The sequence below is a fragment of the Coptis chinensis genome, chromosome 2 (assembly GCF_015680905.1).
Source record: "Coptis chinensis isolate HL-2020 chromosome 2, ASM1568090v1, whole genome shotgun sequence".
NCBI classification, from domain to species: domain Eukaryota; kingdom Viridiplantae; phylum Streptophyta; class Magnoliopsida; order Ranunculales; family Ranunculaceae; genus Coptis; species Coptis chinensis.
The window spans coordinates 99,580,530-99,600,813 of NC_141457.1; the positions used below are offsets into that span (position 1 = coordinate 99,580,530).

At 36.5% G+C, this 20,284-nt stretch overlaps 3 protein-coding genes across 3 annotated transcripts; 1 reads left to right on the forward strand and 2 right to left on the reverse strand.

The window, feature by feature from the left end:
* Positions 1 to 865: 865 nt before the first annotated feature.
* On the reverse strand, positions 866 to 7,713 carry UBP24 (ubiquitin-specific protease 24). The gene is made up of 8 exons (XM_086591138.1): positions 7,522 to 7,713; positions 7,328 to 7,419; positions 5,751 to 6,461; positions 5,385 to 5,572; positions 4,705 to 4,949; positions 3,581 to 3,726; positions 2,669 to 2,845; positions 866 to 1,447 (listed from the first exon to the last, which is right to left on the reverse strand). The coding sequence occupies exons 2-8, from the start codon at positions 7,352 to 7,354 to the stop codon at positions 1,259 to 1,261; spliced, it is 1,683 nt and encodes a 560-aa protein (XP_086447264.1). The 5' UTR covers positions 7,355 to 7,419; positions 7,522 to 7,713; the 3' UTR covers positions 866 to 1,258.
* A 683-nt stretch (positions 7,714 to 8,396) lies between these two features.
* On the forward strand, positions 8,397 to 11,217 carry LOC147519558 (B3 domain-containing protein Os01g0234100-like). The gene is made up of 6 exons (XM_086591140.1): positions 8,397 to 8,747; positions 9,010 to 9,041; positions 9,138 to 9,288; positions 9,380 to 9,586; positions 10,024 to 10,114; positions 10,231 to 11,217. The coding sequence occupies exons 1-6, from the start codon at positions 8,430 to 8,432 to the stop codon at positions 10,863 to 10,865; spliced, it is 1,434 nt and encodes a 477-aa protein (XP_086447266.1). The 5' UTR covers positions 8,397 to 8,429; the 3' UTR covers positions 10,866 to 11,217.
* A 459-nt stretch (positions 11,218 to 11,676) lies between these two features.
* Positions 11,677 to 19,927, reverse strand: LOC147519559 (ARP protein (REF)). The gene is made up of 17 exons (XM_086591139.1): positions 19,597 to 19,927; positions 19,347 to 19,528; positions 19,156 to 19,261; positions 18,976 to 19,052; positions 18,312 to 18,399; positions 16,647 to 16,836; positions 16,285 to 16,411; positions 16,068 to 16,148; positions 15,667 to 15,768; positions 15,390 to 15,485; positions 15,130 to 15,204; positions 14,510 to 14,629; positions 14,112 to 14,240; positions 13,480 to 13,557; positions 12,948 to 13,034; positions 12,082 to 12,168; positions 11,677 to 11,922 (listed from the first exon to the last, which is right to left on the reverse strand). Exons 1-17 carry the CDS (start codon positions 19,820 to 19,822, stop codon positions 11,872 to 11,874), a joined length of 1,902 nt encoding a protein of 633 aa, XP_086447265.1. The 5' UTR covers positions 19,823 to 19,927; the 3' UTR covers positions 11,677 to 11,871.
* Positions 19,928 to 20,284: the final 357 nt, after the last annotated feature.

Below are 20,284 nucleotides of genomic sequence, written 5' to 3' on the forward strand. Positions count from 1 at the left end.
TTTTTTAATTTTCGAAAAAAAATAATAATAATACAAATTAGAAACAGTGTTAGAGAAATTTGACAGAAGTTCCTAAATTGCAAAAATCAAACAGTTTGGTCCCCATCCCCAGTTTGTTAAGAAAAAAAGTTTGGTCCCCAAACTGTAACAGAAGGTGTAAAGTTTGATACCTTTTTAGTCGTTTTTCGATGAATTAAAAGCTGATTTTTTATAGAGATGTTCTCCATACAATAGAGATTATCCTCACAAAAAATCACTTCATTTGAAAATGTACAATCTCATAAAAAAATTGCTTAGAATGTTATAAAATTATCTAACGGTCTAGTTTTTTTTTAATTTCATAATAATTTTTGACAAGATTAAACATATTCAATTGAGCTAATTTTTTGTGAGGGTGTTTTTCATCATGTGATGTATATCTCCACAAAAAATTAGTCTTCATTCATCTTGTAAATCCACTTTTAGAAATGAAGTAATTTTGGAGTCATTATAAAATAGAGTTCATATAACCATCCCCATCAGTTAGATAAACGTTTCAATAATAAAAATTCACTCAGTAGCCGATTAGGTTCAAAATTTATGCAATACATTTCAATTCTCTAGATGTCAGCATACTGACTATAGTGACAGTCTAGTCGTAAATCCTCAAAGCCTAGTAACAGGCTGAACTAGGATGACGTAAATACAAAAAACAAGGAAGAAGAGGAAGTTTAGAACAAACTAGTTCAGCATTTTGGTCAGCAATGAGCTTAAAGTATTGGGGTTTGACTTCAGAACAATGATCACCTACTTGATAGTTGATATATCTCATCGAACTGTAGGATATAGTTTAGACTTTAGACAGCAAAAACACAGAAACTCAACATGATACCAACAAGCCCGTGTAATAAAAATAATGAGAAAGAAACAAATAAAATTTCAATAAATAAATCTAAGACTTTCTCTACATGGAGGGAAACCTATGACAAGACCACACGGACATCATCCCAGACCTTCTCTCCTCCAAAGCAAAATTTAGAATGGTTACATTTAAATAAAAATCAAGATTTACTAACACAATAAATTATAACCTAACCCATTAGCTAGCCTCTGAAGACTTTCGACAAAACATTCAGAAGGCCACAATATAACCATTACAGGGTACTCTTCCGTCTTTTGGCAACGAGCAGCAGCCATTACTCCATCTAATTGATGAACTCTTAAATGTCACTTTTTCTTCTATATAATGATGGTTGGGATAAATATCCTAACTACAAACCTATGCTTGTCTGTAGAAGAGAACATAGGCTTGGTCATGCAACACCTTGTTTACACCCACAGCAGTCACAGATGCATCATCATACCGCAGCCACTGGCCATCAGCATGGAAGCAATCTGCAGTATAATGCCCCTTTGAAGGTTCTCTCCCATGGTGAGTAACTGTTGCAACAAGCTCGTACTTACGACTCTGTGCAGCAAATCATGAGCAGTAGTTAGAAACAGGTCAAGCAACTGATCAAATTGTCAACATTTCCTTTGATGATTTAACGCATGAAATCGGTAACTAAAATCATGGAGGAGTTAATTAAAAGAGAACTAGCATAGGTGCACACGCAGTGCATGTGTGTTCCCCTAACAATGGTAGAATTCTTTGATAGACCCGAAGAAAGGTAGAAATTCTCAACCCGAATTTGCATTATCGAAAAAAAAAAAAAAAAAAAAAAAAAAAAAAAAAAACTTGACCTCCCTGTGAAAAAGGAAACAATTGATGAAACTATGACCTCAGATTAGGATATCCATCATTCTAAGTTTAATATAAACTTTCATTTGATGAAGACCTATAGCTAAAAAATATCATAATAATGGTAGCTCCATCTCCACAATTCCAATACTACAGGTTTGCTTAATTTTGCATATTATGTGATTGATCTAATTTACTGATGCATTTAAACTCTAACTAGGACAAAACTACGTACTGTGGGAACAGAGAGAATACAACTGTAAAAATGTGAGGAAGGAAGAGAATGGATAGAGCTTATTCGAAAAGACGACTGAACCAAGTTTTGCAGAGAGAGAACGATAGAAACATCAATGTATTGAGAGAGAGAGAGGAGGACGGTTATTCTATATATCTTTGCTTATTAGGTTCAAAACTGCTAAAGTAGCCTTCAAAAACAGTTTTGTTGGTAGCTTGGCAACATAAAACAAAAAATAGAGGGTGTGAAATAGCATTGCTGTTGGCAAGATTGTGGCTGGGAGCTATTTTTCTGGTTGAGGACCTGACAAAAGAGTGCGACTCATTCCATTAATTGCGTGAATGCAAGTGGCTTTTACTTTTTCTAGGCTGTGATCTTAAGGGGTCTGGGGAGTGATTTTAAGGAGTAATTTTCATAGTAGGAAAAATAGCAATTGAAAGAACTGATCTGCAGTCTTTACAAGAAGAGAGATGAGCAAAACTAACTCAATTTTTTGGATTTAGCCAGCCCGCGGGGCATAGGAGTAGTCTTAGTGGGCATTAAGTGGCCCATAACACTTGGAAAAAAATTCGTTAAGGAAAACATGCCAACAAATAAAAGGAATTTGAGTTACAGATTTAAGGCAACAACTAATCAATGAAAAAATAATTGTAGCTATAATCAACAATTAACGAGTATAACGTACAAATGTATGGATCACAGCAAAGACTCACCTCAGTAGAAGGAGAGACGAGTAACTCACGACCCAGAGTTAGTTCAAGAGGAAACCAAACTGATTTATGCAATTTTGTGCTCCCCTGGCTTCCATAGCCAAAACGCATCAAGTGCAATATCATTACCTTGGAAAGTGTCTGTATCTTGACAGACTTGCTAGCACTCACCACCCCAGCCTGAAAAGTAACCAGATTCAGATCATTGGCGTTTCACGTCTTGCAACAAATAAGAACATGGTATCACAAGTGATAAAATAGCTATAGATATTTGTAGAATGTAGACTTGCGTAATATTCAAGTACCAGATTATCTTTCTAGAACTTCCACACAATCCAAAGTCATATGAAACCTTATGATGTCCTCTATGCCCTTGTCATTTCTAGGCACCCTTAAGCCTTTCTAAGTGTCGATAACCCGTACTCTTGTCCATGTAAATTGAGTTGTCTAGTATTGGCATTTTGTAATATGATTCCACAAACATACTTTCAGACCAGTGTCGACAGATGCAAATTTTCCACATGGAAAATTAATGTGCCAATAAAATTCCAACAAAATAAACATCGACCCAAAATATTTTAATGTTTATAACAAGTATTTAAATGTCAATCCTGAAAATTAGTAGATATTAAAATATATCGCAATGTTTTACAGCATTTTTCTTTGTGTGGCACTACAAAAGACAGAATTGGTCATCACTTCCAAATGCAATTCATAGGTCTAGGCCCGCCTAATTTAGAGATAAATTGGCTTGAATGAGGTTCACCACTCTCAACTCCAAGGTTTTTATTGTTTTGGGTTCCACTGAAAGGAGTGAAAGGGTTTCCAACTTATCCATCAAGAAGCAACCAAAATAAAATACACAAAATACGAAAAATGTTCTACAAAAGCCAGATTACAAGTGCGAAGAAATACCTTCCCAGCTGCTGATGCTCGATACCCTTCAAGTGTTTCGGGGGCAGAAAACAGACGAAGTGCGTCTTCAATAGTACAGACAGCATCTGGAAAAATATCAAGGTGGAGCAAGAGGAAGGGCTGGACAGTCGCAGAAGCCTTGTTACCTGCATATAACAGAATAAGTGACTTGTAAACCCAATAAGTAAAAAATATCCTCACTTCTCAGCAAATCCACTGATATGCAATTTAAATTGTTAAAACAAACCAAAAAGTATTTCATAGCTTCATGTCATCATGTAGAAAAGTATAGTAGTTTGTTGTTTTTAATGATCAACACTCAACAAGTCATCTAAAATTCGAATTTTTTCACATCAAGACATTTTACAACAGTGAAATACGAATTTCACCAAGTTGCAGAGCTTCCGATACCATCATCGACATCAAGATTCTCCTGATACAGGGCAATCTAAAATTCGGACAATTGAAGTGAAATCCTCTGCATTGAAATTGTACGTAGTTTTGTTTGACAGTGCAGCTTGCACTAATGAAAATTGGCCAATCTTTACAATTTATATTATATACAAAAAAATTAATTTCCTTGAAAAGCCAAATAGAGTTGACTAGTATCTAGGATTATTATTATTTTTTTCTTATTATTACAATTTAAATAGTAAAGCCGATGCTTCGAATTGATTCCATCTTAACTTCAATTAGATCTTGAGATTCACGAGGCAAGAGGAGGCCGCCTACGACGCAACTGTGCACTTACAAAGGCGAAAGTCAAAATAAAATAAAAGCAATAAAATATGTGCAAGTATGCTGGGGAAATCTTTACTCTGAATTTTAACGTTAAGTTCTTGACTACTGCTATTATGTGCAAATATGCTGTCAACTTGATGATAAAATTTCAAAGTAGGCTATCCAATGCACCAACTAATTACCCAACCAATCAAATTGTAGAGAAGTCATATGCTACAAACGAAGTAATGGAAGCAGGAAATACAAAAACCTAATAATAGTGAAAAAAATAACCAAAAATAAATAATAGGGCAAATAAATGCAACCTTTGCCACCACACCATTGTGTCTTCACATGTCACAACTGAACTGGGGCAGTTACATAAAGTTCATAAGTTGGCCTACCTCTTGCCTTCACAACACTTCTCAATTGACCTCCAAATATCGCACTCAACTCTGATGGAACAAAGCTCTGTGTCCTTGTAACGGCAGATTTATTCTTTGGACCCACAATTTCCCACCCGTCATCTTCTGAAGAAGAAAGCAAGGATACATTGCTCCCACCTTTTGATAATTGGCCCTGAAGCTTGAGTAATTCATCATGCATTTGATCCATAACAAAACTCAGAAACTCCTGAGCATCTTCTTGGCTACATAATGAAGAGGAATGTTCAGAAGCCAAAATTTGCAAATGTAAGCAATAGGACATGTTCATTTTGATATTAACTAAGGAACAATCCTCCATTTGCAATATCTTCCTCTTCAACTTGAGCAATGCATAATTAGCTTTGAAGGAACAAACTTACACTTGTGAAGGCCAAAATTACACACGCAAGTATCTAGCATAATTACTAGTACAACTTTAATAAATGGTTTTCCTTTTTTACTTGGTGCAGCAGACTCTTAATATTCAGCCACAAAAAAATACTTTAGAAGGAATATGTAGCAGCTGATAAAATAACAAAATCATTGGCATTTTAACAGTTCATTCACATGGCAGGTCATTTTTCACAAGATGATTTGAAATGATAGATGGAGAAGAGAGGAGATAAACTAGTACAAAACATTAATATTAAATCACAAACCTTGGTCTGCCTGATATGCTGTTTGGCACGTCTGGAGTAAAGTGTTTAAGAATTGATTCAAACATAGCAGGCTTGAAAGGCCTCCCAGTCAGAAGGTTTGCCATTTCATTCTTCTTTAAGCTTGAGTCGGCAGGCATTTCAAAGTCGGATATAAATTCAACAAATGCATAGAGCGTAGGATAGCCAATCTAAAATGAAAACAAAATTTGTAATGAAGATCACACTCATAAAAGAGAAGATATCATTCACAAAGTTCCCTATGCAGTATACAACGGACTACATTTTTTTCTTGCACATTACATTTACCAAGATCATCAAGATCACATTGGTTATGCCTAATATCAGAAAAAAGTCTCAGGGTCAAACCTTTGGAATATTACGAATTCTCAATTCCTGCAAGAGCTGCACAAATGGTGAACAAGAGAGAAGAGCTTGCAATGTAGAATTGAGAAAGCATAGATTCCCTGAGTTGATTAATCCTCGTGGCAGTAGATTCTTAACAGCTCCAGCTAGCCCATTCAGTGCCTTTTGTTTATCCTCTTTGCAATCGATAACTCCAGATGAATTAGCAGCTATTTCACTAGGCAGGGAGTGGTTGATGGTTGGAACATTGTTATCAATTGATCTTCCACTCTCAAGCCCATTAGGTTTTGAGCTAACTAGCAGCTCCGGAGGAGAAGCTTTAGTTTTATATACAGGTGAAGCTGAGTTCACAATTGTTCCTTCATGTTCCCTACCCTCCTTATTGAGGGAAAGGAAATCTAGGGAAGTATGAGTACTTCCATTTTCTTTAACACCTTCAGACGCAACATGCAAAACATCATTTTGTGCCGCTGCATTCTTGAGTTCCTTGCCCTTTTTGTCCACCTCAGAAGGTTGGATACTTTTTGATCCTTCTAAAGAATCAACCTGTCCAGGTCTGACATTAAGATCACTTAAGGATTTTACAGTTGCAAAATCCACAGTACCAAACTGCAAGTCTTTCTTTTCCAAAGTCTTTCTTTCAACGGCTTTCCTAGGTGAGGGACTTTGTAGTGATTTGAGTTCATCTTCAGTGAATGACCCAAATAATAGTAACTGGATAAAACAAAAAAACCGATATAAGTAAGCAAAGCATCAGAACTGGATAAATCAAAGAAACCAATATAAATAATAAGTATGGCATCAAAACTGGTGTCATATGACAAATAGTTTCTGCAAAGTAATAAGATGCACTAATGACATAACCCCAAAGATAAAATCCGATTTAATATTTCCGCAAATGAATGGCACATCTGGACCTCGACTGCCGTCTTTATAAAAGCAAGTATTGGGTAAGGCGTAAGAGATCCATGACTGACTTATTATATTGAATTCATTAGAAAACCATAACAGTAAAACCATTTGACCTTGATTTACTTGAAGATGGTTCAGATGTAAATAATGGTTAAGTCTGATTTCCCCCTAATTGTTTCCTAAGACAACCGCAGATAAACCAAGCAGTGGTTCATCTTCCTGAGCCTACTAACGTTTTGTGGCTCTGAAATTCAGGTCCGCAAGAGATAGACCAACTAAGCATTGAATCAATCAGATATTGTCCACAGAGCAAGCTACAACGGAGCTCAAACTGGACCATGCCTTATGAGATTAAGCATAACATCTACACAATTTACAATTGGACAACATGAAAATCAACCCTAGGCAAAAAAAAACAACTGACGGGCTATCACAAAAGCCTACTTGGTTAAATTAAAGTAACAGACAAAGATGCACAGCTGTACTATGTGGCCTGATCATTACAAGATTCACTATTTCAGCTAATCATCCTTGTACTAATTTTATCTTAACTAAATTTTCAACTAAATTAAGCTATGGTTCACTACACAACCGCAATTTCAACTAATAAAACACACAAAAAACGATAACATAATGCAAAAAGATTGAATTTTTAACAAAATTTGTACCTTGTTGTCAGCACCGTTTTGAGACATGGGAACTTTTGTTGAAGTATTTGTTCCAAGTTATAACATTACTCGATAATAACTACTCCTCATTGCTAATGACATAAAACAAAAAAGTTTAATTTAGAATCAAATAATGCAAAATTCAGAAATTGGGAAACCCTAATTATAACAATAAATAAATAAAATATATGTACCTGGAAACGAAAGAGAAAAAGAAGAGGAGTGAAAATTTTAAAAAAAAAATAAAAAAAAAAAAAGTTTGATTATTTTTATATTATTTTGGTATTTATAGGTGGTGAAGAGAGAGAGAGGAAAAACTTAATAGACCCGTAACAACTAACAGCAACCAATAAAACGGGAGAGAGAGAGCACCTACTAGTCTCTGTGCCAAAATAAGAAAGGGGCGGGCTATGGATGTGAATGTACTAAACTACCCATAACCTCAATGTTTGGGTCCAACAATAGAGAAAATCTAGTGTGCGTAGGAGAGAGACCAAGGGCCTAAATTCATGCCTGAGCAGGAGTACTCTAGAACTATTACCAACAATTTTTTTTTTTATTGGCAAGCCTATTTTAAATGAAATCAGTAACTCTTTGATGCTGGCATCTAGTATTAGCATCCAAAAGTTTTACCAACTTTGCTAATCAGCACCTGCTGCTACCAACAATATACCTGTTGTGGATGGCTATTTTGCTATATAAAATGGAGTGCTACTACACTGACACAAAAAATTAACACATTTATGTGATACAGTGATATGGACGATGATACATGTCTTGCATTATCGTGCTATATTACTGTATCAGATAAAGGATTCGGCTTTCCAGTAACCGGTTATTGGGATCAAATCCCAACAACCGTTACAAGTCACCGTTGATTTAGATCCGAGATTTGTCTGTGTGTGCCGAGATCCGTAACTGAGACAATCCAACCGCAATTTGTAATGGTTGCTGGAATTTGATCCCAGTAACTGGTTACTGTGTAGCCGGACTATAAGATAAATATATCTTCTGCCACATCACTATATCAGATAAATGTGTCAATTTTCTGGGTCAAGACTGTCACTGTAGAATTATTGATATAGAATGAGTGGGTCCGTAAATGGCGACTAGTGTGCATTTGTGCCTTAAAAAACAGGGTTACGGTCCGCACTCCAACGTAAATTCCCGTTCCAGAAATTTGAATTTTGAGAATACATTTATAGATTACCGAGGTGTCAAACTTATACACACTACTACGATGATGGGTTTTAAACGGTCGACTTCCTCAAAACCCTTTCAACTTCTCAAAAACAGACACATACGCACTGATCAAAGCTCAAAACTTATTCTGTGTTCAAAAATGGCAAAAGAAGACAGCATCAGTAGTATTGATGTTTCTTCGTTGACTGATCTCATTCACTTTTCTCAGACGCCCAAGGTGCCTATTTTCATCTTCTTGTTGTATATTACTTCATTTTGCTTTTTGGTTGTGTTAGCGCAAATCTGCTTATAGACTCAACTATAACTTGTTTTATTTTGGTACTAAAACATTTTAACATCGGTTGTCTCTGCGCCTTATGCGCGAGCCCCATGTATCCCTGCATAATTAAACATAGTCTCAAAGAGTCCCAAGAGTTTCTCGCATAAGAATGTTTGTGTTTAACGCTACTTTTTTGGCTGAATAACTCGTTTTCCAATAGGTAGATGCTGATCAAACCAAAGAGATTATAAGGTCAGTTCATGTCTTGGCATCACCTTTTGTTCAGTACCACACTTTTATTTTGCATGAACCTAGCACAGTCTAAGTTGTGTTATCCGTATTCCGTAGGCACAAGAGGAAGCAACCTGAGAACAGTGTTAATGAAATCCGATCAAGTGCTCTGAAACGAGCGCAAGAAGTTCAAGTCAATCTAGATCCTCAGTTCCCTAACTTTGTGAAGAATATGCTCCATTCACATGTTTCTAGTTGCTTCTGGCTGGTAAGTGCGGAGAGAAACTATACTGAAAATTGTAGTCTTATTTGATTTCAAGACTATGTTCCAACTTGCTGAATGCTGATTGTTTTGACAGGGGATTCCTCTGAAGTTCTGCAAATCATACCTTCCACAGGAGGACGAGACGATTACTTTGGTAGCTGAGAATGGAGAACAGTACCCAGTCAAATTTCTTGCTAGAAAAACCGGGCTCAGTGGTGGATGGAGAGGTTTCTCATTGTTACACAATTTAGTTGAGGGAGATGTGTTGGTTTTCCAGTTAATAATGGCCACTAAATTCAAGGTGAATGTCAAAATTTTAGACCACTTAGATGCTATTTTTGTGGGAGGAAATCATCGTTTCTGAAATGATGGGAGTTCACGTTGGTACATTCTTTCTCGAATAGAGATCAATGCACATTTTCACTGATGAATGGCCATATCCATAATGTGTTATGACTATCATGCGTGAAGTTTCTCTTATGACTATATACCTGTCTGAGCTGCATTTTTGGTGAACATAAAGAATGGTAGTGCTTAAGAATCTTACTATATCCGTTCAGAGTTCTACGAATAGTTGCAAACATGAAACCGTAGTCATATTTTATCCTTCATCAGTACGTATCTTTTTCGGATTCGTGTTAGTCACTGCTATCAATCTTAGTTCTTCTAATCGTAAATGGTATTGTAATCAAATTATAATAAGATGATGGTTCCTACTTTCCTACTTGAATTTGACAGGTATACATAATCAGGGCCCATGACTTTGCTGACGTTGATGGCGCACTCGTCTTTCTAGATTTGGATGCTCGTGCAAAACAGAGCGATCTAGGTTTAACACTTCTTCTTCTTTTTCCCCTCTTTGGCTTCTATATGTTGTGTTCCATTATTTTCTTTCAAATGAGATTCTAGAAGGACCTTGCTTAGTGCTTCGAGATGGAAATGCAGGTAAGGACCCTGTCACTAGTAAGACATTTTCAAGAAAGCCCCCAAGATGTGTTCCATTGCCTATATGTAATAAAGGTAGTTCCAGAAGCTCCAGTCCTTCAGCGACTTGTTTGGATCTTGCCTTGCCCACAGATCAGACTGGAAATGTCAGTGAAGAGGTGGACTCAGGAGTCGGGGAACCCATCAAGTTGCTAGAATCCATTGTTGAACTCAAAGAATTAAAACATCTAGACAGTTTCACTATTGTCGTGAATGGTTTAGTTATGGATTCGGACATCAATAAGTACATTAAGGCTAAGTACTATGAGCTATGCTGCAGTCAGAATGCTTTTCTTCACGACCATCTCCCCAAGGTTATCGGCAGTAAGCTAGTTGCAGGAATCATTTCTGAAACTGTCAATATTGCAGATGCCATTGCAGCTGGCAAGCTTACCACTCCACACGAGGAGTTCTCCATATGGGATAGGAGTTTGATGGCATTTGAGCAGTTAGGCATGAATGTTGGCTTCCTACGTTCTCGTTTGCAGCGACTTGTCAGGCTTGCTTATGAATCAAAACAGGCAATTGATGCCAAGAGGTGTGACCAAGCTTTAATACGACAAACTCAACAACAAAGTCCAATATTTAATAGTTAAAGTGAAATATTACAAGGTTTTGGACGTATAGGGAAACTCTGAAGGTAAAGGCCAAGAGTTGTGAAGTGAAGTTTCACGTTGAAGCTATAGCAAACTGGTGGTTTTCTTGGCATGGTATGATGGTAACATGAGTTTTACAGTTTTTGCAAGCTTGACTGGAAGTGTATATGCTTTATAGTATGTCAAGTGCAGGAGACACTCCTAATATGGAGTCTTTCCCTTTTGTATGTAAACCTCTCACACACGAAGCGTAAGTGTAATATTGATAGGTAGTTGTCAGTGGGCTCTTTATCTTTGTTCATGTTCTCGGCTAAATCCTTCTTGCCTCTGTAATACATCAACCAGTTTGACTTGTTGTGAATATTCCATAACCCCATTAGCCTATTAGAGTCCATTTTTCCAGTTATGGTCTGAAGGTGGAAATCGAGTCAGTGCTGGGGAAAATGCCATGCAATGATAATTTCATGACCTTAGCCTCCAGTGGTTTTTAAAACGCGTCCTTTGATGCTTCAAGAATCCCAGTGAGTCAATCATCGGAGTGTATTTTAATTATACAAGTGTACAACCAGCCGAGACTCTCGAATGCAGCAAAGAAAGTCGCCTCTGTGTGGGTAGAACTCGCATATGTAGTGATAGACTGTCAGACGGACATAACACACCTTTTAGGCACACGAAGCAAAATTGAGGCAAGCACCAGGATTCATTAGAATTGGGTCAACCGTATTTCACACTTGCGCACACGGCACACGACATATTAAGATACCAGATTGTCTGGTATGGTATTCCACCTTTTCAATTATAGACATAAATATTGTTTGCGTCAAATATTCTTTTCATAAATACCATTTATAACAATTTTCGTAAATTTACACTGAATCATCATACATGAAAATTTTCATTATTGACGACCAAGTGGCTTATTACAAAAAACAGCTTCTTTGAACTTGTTATTTTTACTGCAAGAAATGTCAAAATGCAGTTCTTCGATATACTTAAAATCCTATAGTCATATTTTTGACATCTGGTGATTGAAGGTTGGATCAATGCAAACAACCACCTGCAAGAGTTTTAAACGGTTGGTAAGTTACTAGGGGCAAGCAAGGGTGCAAATGTAGAAATAACCTAACGTTGCAAAGGATCATGATGAGTATAAGAGAAAAACCTAAAAGTTCCTGTCCAGCAGGAGGAAAAAGTAAAAGAAAACAACAATTCGTACCTTGCCAACACTTTTACCAGAATGAAGATACTCAACCGCATCTGCAACGGACCCAAGACCAACAAATTTCTTTGGGTCCACATTAACCTATCACAAGGGCAGAAAAAAGTATGAAAGTGACTTGCAGGAAAAGTAAAAACTGTGTATAATTTTCATTCAATAGAATACGACTTGTTTTCCCTTATTTTTTCCTCCATTTTGTTGTGTTTTCCGCGACGTCCATGACGGGGGTTTAGGCAAGCCCCTACCTTTTATATGGGTAATAGCATACACCTCAAATCCCAGATTGGTTTTTGTTTATTTTTTTCTTCTTTGGTGGGAGGGGAGTTTTGGGTGTGGGTGTGGGACAACACATATGAAGCCTATTCCTCAAAAAGGTCTATAACAATGCCAAGAGCAAACGTTCTAAACCCTATTTCATGACATGACATGCATAACACTTTTTAAAAAAATTTATAAGAGCTTATCATGCTCATCCCAAGGTTTCTAATCCACGTATAGCAACAAAAGTCCGCAGGCCACAAAAGTAACGTATATCCAATATCAGTGTACTCGCCCATAATTAGGATATTCCTCTAATAGGTTCGTTATCTTGCACACAAAGGCTGGCAATGTCGTATACTATTTGATATAGACCTACATATTCTGCCAATATGCGTGGTCAGAACCTTCTTGACAATTGATTTACTTTTTATTGGCCTTCCTGTCACCCTATAAGAAGCATTCACTCACCTCAATGCAGTCACAGTTTCCGCCACTTAATTCTGTCAATTGCAATGTATTTTGTTTCATAACAATAGAAAATAGTGAACAAATAACACATATAGAGATACGTAAAGTACATGCTTTTAAGTCTCACATGTTACCTTGAGCTTTTTAGAGGAGTACAGCTGAAATAGCCTGTCCAAATGTTGTTGCCACAAGTAACTGTACTGGACCAGGAAAAAACCAGCCTGAATATAGCAAGATGTTCTTAGAACAGTTTATACACAAAGATAACCAAGATTGTTGTAAGATATGTTACATGCCTTCTAACAAACTAACATAATACACATGTATATACTAAAATAAAACTGGTGTACTGCATTCCTAAGCCTTATTTTATAAGGTGGAAGGGGTGGATGCCCTATACTGATTTTTTAGGCCTATTTGCCCTTTTGGAAGGGCTTAGAATGGGTTATTGAGTTGGACCAAGGTCCACATCAAAATGATTCTATCGGATTATCCAACTAAATCCTGATAATTCTTTCCGAAACCACATCAGAACCTATGGAATTCAAAACCAAGGTATTTCAAGAAAATAAAATATAGCAAATGATGTAAAAAACCAAGTGTAGATTCCATCTTGAAAAGCAATAAAATGATAATAATTCTTCGAGTCCACTGGCCTATACATACCACAGTTTGGCTTTTTGCTAAAATCTTTTCACACAGTCCAGTATAATTCAAAGGCTTCCATCCATGCTCTCCTTGATACTGTACCCAGACTGCAATAAATCAGTGCTAGGAATATGCAACTTGTTCCATAAATATTAAGGAGATCACATAATAAAAAAGGATGGTAACAAACATATTTAGATGCTTCCAGTTCCATGTAGATGTAATTAAGTGAAGTAAATAGGACAAACTATCACAAATCTCACTATTGAGTGCCCAGTAAGCACAAAATAGCTCAAGGTATGTTCAAATGCAACATGTAACAGAGGACCTTTTATTAAACAACATTGGGAGTGAGAGATGCAAACATTGTCTCCATTTTCAAGTTTCAACCAAATCTAGCAAAATTGGTTCACAAATTCACTTGAATCTTTACAACCATTCCAACCATTCAAAAGGCATAGATACTTCAAACATGTCTAGAAATTTCGAAAGCAGTGATACTTGAGACATTCTTTTAAACCTATGCAATATGTAAACACTGATTTGCACCAATGCTACCAGTGAAAAGTTGGGGATTTTTTTTTTTAATCATTATATCCGAATAAGAAATTCGCACAAACTATTAACACGATTGGACAAATAAAAATTACCTGAGAAATCATTCCAATTACAACGAAGCGCCCATAGACCGCTAGTGCATTGAAGCACAAATCAAACATCTCACCACCAACAGATTCATATACAATATCAACACCTTTAGGAAATTCCTTTCTTAGAACCTGGAAAAAATGAAAGACGTAAATAAACAAGATTGTGATATATCTACATTGTAAATAATTACAGACATGGGCATATATCTCTACTGTTATTCTTCATTTAATTTCTTCAATGGATTTCAAGAATAATATAGCTACAAGATTTCCTCAGCCTAAGTCAATGGTAGAGTGCAAGTCTGATTGAGTTTCTGCTCAGCACCAATGAATTCTGTATCTGACAGACTTACCAAGCTTAACTACCAAAAAAAGAAATAAATTTAAGATAGACTTACAGATTTAATATTTTCAGCTTTATAATCTATGACACGATCAACTCCCAGATCTTTCAGTAGTGAAGCCTTCTCCTCACCTCCACATGTTGCAACCACTTTATTTCCAGCTAACTTAGCAAGCTGTACAAGCAACAGCTTGGAGTTACAAACATTTCATCATAACGCTAACAAACAAAACTATTTGGCCCTCTAGACATCATCAGGAAATGTCTCGTAAATAAATAACTCTCACAAAGTAAGAGAAGAGCGAAAACTGTCTTTCACCATATATATAGTTTAAAAAAATAAGGGCAGTCTCCATCAAGATGACCAAGAGTGATAGCAAACGGCACTTTTGTCCTTCAGATCCCAGCAAGAGACCCTAGTTTTTGAGGTGCAATTAGTGCGGGATTTTCAATGTTCAGACAAATTTTCCCATGCCATTTGATGCTACCTTGCGATTTAGATCGACTGCCCTGCTATTCTATTCAATGCAATTCAAATCGTACAATTTTTCAACACTGTCAACCTAATTTTTTTCTTGCAATATGTTAAATTATAACCACTTCCAAATGAAATTGGGAGAGATGTAAGAGGAGAATTTGACCAACCCGCAAAAAACTACATACTCAGTGACATACCTGGACAGCAAATTGCCCAGTTCCCCCTGCAGCAGCAGTAACTAGAACTACCTTCCCAGATTGCATATGTGCTGCCTACAAGTTCAATAAGTAAATCTACATGATCAAAAGAATGTGATACTTAAAATAAAATGTGTTACCAGAAAGAGAGGAGGATGAAAAGAGACGAACTAGGAACGATAGGATACCACTCTGTATCCATGTCTAGGTGCAAACTTTTACTTTTAAAGAAGTTTTTGAAGGATGCTAAGGTTACAAACCTCTTCCAATGCGATTGACGCTGTAAGTCCTGAAGTAAGCATGGCCACTACCTCTGGTTCTGGTTTAGGGACAGGTAGAACATATTTTGAAGGAACCTAAAAAAAAACGTACAAGATGTTATATGAAAATGTATAATTCTACAAAATTGACACCAACTCGAAATTAGAAGCTATTAGATGGTAAACTACAACACAGCAGCTAAAGTGATTTATTCGTTAATTTTTCTAAAAACAAGTATGATATCCTTTTCATTGACCAGAAAAAAAAAGGGTGTACCATCATGAATTCGGAATAACTTCCAAAAGTCATAATCGCGGCAGGGATTCCTACTTTCAAGTCAGTAACTGAATCACCTAATGCAGCAATCAGTCCCACAGCCTGCAAAATGCATCATTTCAACTCATCAACTGAAGCACCTATTAAAACTAACAGAAGTGTGTAATACTCTAAAAAAAAACTTTCCTGAGTGTGTAATACTGAATGCAAAACCCTCAAGCTGTATATACAATGTTTTTTTTTTTTTTATAAGATAAATAAACAGAGTATGCACTTGAAGTTCTTGATTGCTTTCGTGGTTGTATTTGAGAACCAAGCTCACCAGTTCCATAAGACTAACCATTGGGTATCTAATATTATTGCTTTAGCTAGAAATACATGGTTTTAACACTATACAACACCTCAAAACCAGCATCAAATGGTAGACGCGAGGACAGTTCTTGGTCACTGCCACCAAAATAACGACCGGAGCTGAAATTTACCTACACATATTTATGTTAATAAGAAAAAGAATCATTTTAGAAGCCAAATACCTTAGAACGAAAACAAAAATTAAAATCATGGGCCAATGTCAATAAAGAATAATATGTACCATGAGGTAGGAATCAAGAAACTTACATCACTAGCATTTACACCAGCATAAATGACTTTGACAAGGACATGATGTGGTTCGATCGGTAATTTTAACGAAGTGCGCACAATGCTAGTTGCACTTCGAAAATTGTGGCTCAGAGTGTGAACAACCCTAACCAGCAAAACCAAAATAAGTCAACAATCAACCTTGCCGTAAATGGACTGAAGCCAAAAGTTGAAACGAAATATCAGTGGCATGAAGCAGATTCTAGACTAAAGTGCCATGCTTAACTAACCGATCATAATTAAGCCTCTACGGATAGTATGTCGCGAACAATATGATGAGACTTTAGAAAGAGAAAAGATAAAGTTGGACAAAGCAAACAAGGTTCAGTGGTTTTACTTACGTCTTCTCATAACTCTGAGGGATTTGAATATAAGATTTTTCTATGTTTGAGTATACTTTTCTTGCATTTGGCTGTTTAGTTCGGTACTTGGCTTCTTCTGTTGGTGTAGGCCAATACTCCATGCCTCTGCGGTTCGTGATCCATAAACATGCACCAGCTCTACGCTCATCTTGTATAAGCTCAAAAGCACCTAGACAAATTAGGAGCAAACGTATCCACAAATCCAGTTATCACCAATTCAACTCTTTTATAGAGATAGGGATGAAAATATTAAAATGGGTAATTAATATCGAACTCTGCACATGAGCATCACCCAGAAATTCTTTATGCAACTGTACTTTTTCCCAAATATAAGTAACACCAATTGTTAGATAGGAGGGTAACAGCCTGGTTAAGACCAACAGCGCTACATCTGCCTATGGTATCTGAGATTCTTCTCTTCTTTTTCCTCAGAATACCATGAATTACAGAAATACAAGCATCACCAAAATGTCAAGAGACCAAAGAAAAATGATTACAAACAGTACTCTCTGGAAACACATTTGGCTACTACCAGAGACAACAATGAAATGACTATAAAGGTCCTGAAAGAGCAGTTACAAGTCACGTCAGGAGCATGGATAAGATAAATAAGACGCCATTATGCGTCTGGTTTTATATTACACGGTATTAGGTACTATTGAGAAGATTTAATACTGAGTGAAGGTTGTCAGCTTATGCGTAGGAGAACTTCCACATAAAAAGGAAAAACCATACAAAAGCAACAGTAATGGAAAAGGTGTCAGTCTTAGTCCCACTGCACTGAGATATAACCATATAGCTGTTTGGAGCAATTTTTTGGATGAACAAAAATCAAATTAGTAGGACCACTCTGAAAAACATAGCTGTTTGGAGCAATTTAAGGATGAACAAAAATAAAATTAGTAGGACCACTCTGAAAGATTTTAATTAGTTATAGACTGTCATTTTTATACTCTGAAAAAAGAACTGTGCATACGACTAGGACTTTGGGTAGCAAATTCAGGTTAGACCAAAGTGAATTTACCTCCTTGATTGTCAATTAACTCTAGTTATTCAACTCTATGTGTTTATTGTACCACACAGCAGGAAAGCCCCTGTTCGAAGCCACCTGTTTGCAGCCACACACAAACTGATACCTTTATACAATGAATGAAAAATGCTTTCATAAAGACTGGCAGATTCAAACTAAAAACAATCTCGGATTAGCAGGGCTAGTATAACTATTCAATACCACCTCAATATAATAAGAAAGTCCCAGGTCAAATAGTTGGATATCTACCCAGCTTTTTTGCAGTAGTATGACATTCTTTTTGGATTCACTAACTAATGATCGGTAAACGGATGCTTTCTATCCACAATAGAGACGGATTACTGGGTAAGTATATAAGAAGTGGATACAACTGAAAGTTTCGTATACGCGTCTACCTTCTTTTCAAAATAGTAACTGCAAGCTAGTTAGTGTCGACACCTAGAATCAGTGAAAGGGCAATGACTTGGAGCAGATCACTTCAAAATGACTAAATTAGTTGGTGGAAAGAAATGTATTTCATGAGTTCAAAAAAAATCTTCCGAAGAACAAGACAGGAATATACTTTGAAAGATATTGAAAATTATGTTGAAGTGCATATATGTAATAGTACATACCATTAACAACCATTTCCATAGATATGTAGCCACCCATCATGTTGATAAATTTAGGATCCACCTTTTCTGCTAGGTCAGTCTGAACAAACTGCATTTTCCAATGGAAAATTAGTTTAGATCATTTATTATTCAACTTATAAAGATGATTTGGGAGGAGAAGGGGGATCAAAGTAGGGTAATAATTAATGCCTATCAAGACAAATGTGTAGCATAGCTCTAGTATGTAAAATCTGTTTGGTATGTATTTGAAAAGTAGATGAAAAAAATGAGAGCACATGCCACAACAATGTCATTATAGCATATGTAAACAATTGAAGTACGCATCTTGAGTTTCAGAAAAAGGTCATATGTAAACATTTCTGGTATCCAACAAAGAAAGATAACGACAGATGGAGTAATTAGATTGTGTGAAACTCAAACAATTACAAAACAGAGGCTCATTGCTAGCAACAGATAAGAAGCAGAAGAGATACTATTATTTACACAATAGCTTGCTGATTATACTGAACCAGAATTCAATTCCTATAAGTTGAATACAAATTTAAAATGAAAAGTGAAGGAGTTGACCAGAAACTGATTTCACTCGTAAAAAGGCATTTCTTAAGAACAAACATAACATCCTTTTCTCACTTTAAAATGTCAAAGGTTTTAGCATTTCTTTTACCTCAGGACAGAGCACATTGATACGGATTCCTTGACGTTTGTACAGAAGAAGTGATCTAGTAAATAACACCACACCACCTATGGTATTACCATACCAAGGAACAACGCATCAGGCAGCAGAAAAAGTACAAGTATGCATTCATAAGTGAATAGCAACTAAGCAAAATAAAAGAAAACACACCTTTGGAGCCAGAGTATATAGGGTCTGGAAGCATCGGATAAAGTCCCGAAGCAGACGCCATGTTTATAATCACACCCTGCTTCTTCCCCCCTAGCATGGCTTGTATCTGCACATGGAACAAAAATCGGAAAATGGCTTATATAATGTCTAATACATTGATAAATTTGTAATAAGAAAAACGGGACGCATACCGCACGCTGAGTGCAGTCAATAACAGCAACCAAGTTAACATTAACAGCATGTCTCCAAGAACTAGTACCATCAGTTTTATCATCATAAAATGATATAGGAGTACTTATACCAGCACAATTAATACATATATCCAATCCTCCATACGTTTCCAAATGCTTCTCAAAAGCAGCCGCCACTTCTCCTGTACCATTACCAATTATTACCTCATCTTATAATAAGTATAAATAAATTAAATAAACATTCTCTTACTTGTATTAGTGACGTCACATTTGACGAAAATAGCTGGTGGATGAAAATTTAAGTTGGTATTATGATGAAACTTGGCAATCTCTGAAGCAACTTCTTTCCCTCTCTCTTCGGAGAAATCCACGATTGTTATATATATTCCTTTTTTCGCTAGTGCTAAACTAATTGCTTTACCGATTCCTGATGCAGCACCAGTGATGAGTGCTGATAGTCCTGCTTTAAGTTCCATTTTTTTTTTTTTTTGATTGCCAAAAAGAAAATGTTTTTTTGAGTCCTGGTTGTTAGTGCTATATTTGTATCTGTGTGTCTACGGAAGAAAAGACTAACGCCGAATGCGGCATATTACACGTGTCATCCTTTTTGTTGAAATTGTCGATATCAAATCTCGGCATGTCATCCGGCCCTCAAACCCTTATCCCGCCCGCCCCGACCCGGCCCATGAGCCGAAAAAGCCCTCAAAATGAGGCCTTCATACATTCGTGGGCTGGGCCGACCCGGCCCTCAAGCCTTTGAGGGGAGGGTAAGGGCCTAGACTTCGAAACTTAAGCCCTCCCTTAAGCCCGGCCCTCATTAGGCCCTCAACATTTATTACATATATTTTAATAAAAAATTTTACAATATATTTCATTTAAACATTAATATGCTAAAAATCACTTAAAAAAATGTTTATCTATTAAGTTTGCCAACCTTA

What these genes read in the sequence shown, in the direction of transcription:
- UBP24 (XM_086591138.1), bottom strand. Translation starts at nt 7,354, where the DNA reads ATGTCTCAAAACGGTGCTGACAACAAG. An exon ending in AGCATATCAGGCAGACCAAG is followed by an intron (nt 4,950 to 5,384) that starts GTTTGTGATTTA and finishes TTCATTATGTAG; the next exon opens with CCAAGAAGATGCTCAGGAGT. An exon ending in TCGTCTCTCCTTCTACTGAG is followed by an intron (nt 1,448 to 2,668) that starts GTGAGTCTTTGC and finishes TTTGCTGCACAG; the next exon opens with AGTCGTAAGTACGAGCTTGT.
- LOC147519558 (XM_086591140.1), top strand. Translation starts at nt 8,430, where the DNA reads ATGGCGACTAGTGTGCATTTGTGCCTTAAAAAACAGGGTTACGGTCCG. An exon ending in CAAACCAAAGAGATTATAAG is followed by an intron (nt 9,042 to 9,137) that starts GTCAGTTCATGT and finishes CGTATTCCGTAG; the next exon opens with GCACAAGAGGAAGCAACCTG. An exon ending in TAATGGCCACTAAATTCAAG is followed by an intron (nt 9,587 to 10,023) that starts GTGAATGTCAAA and finishes TGAATTTGACAG; the next exon opens with GTATACATAATCAGGGCCCA.
- LOC147519559 (XM_086591139.1), bottom strand. Translation starts at nt 19,822, where the DNA reads ATGGAACTTAAAGCAGGACTATCAGCACTCATCACTGGTGCTGCATCA. An exon ending in CATTTGATGCTGGTTTTGAG is followed by an intron (nt 15,769 to 16,067) that starts GTGTTGTATAGT and finishes TGCATTTTGCAG; the next exon opens with GCTGTGGGACTGATTGCTGC. An exon ending in GTTATTCCGAATTCATGATG is followed by an intron (nt 15,486 to 15,666) that starts GTACACCCTTTT and finishes GTTTTTTTTTAG; the next exon opens with GTTCCTTCAAAATATGTTCT.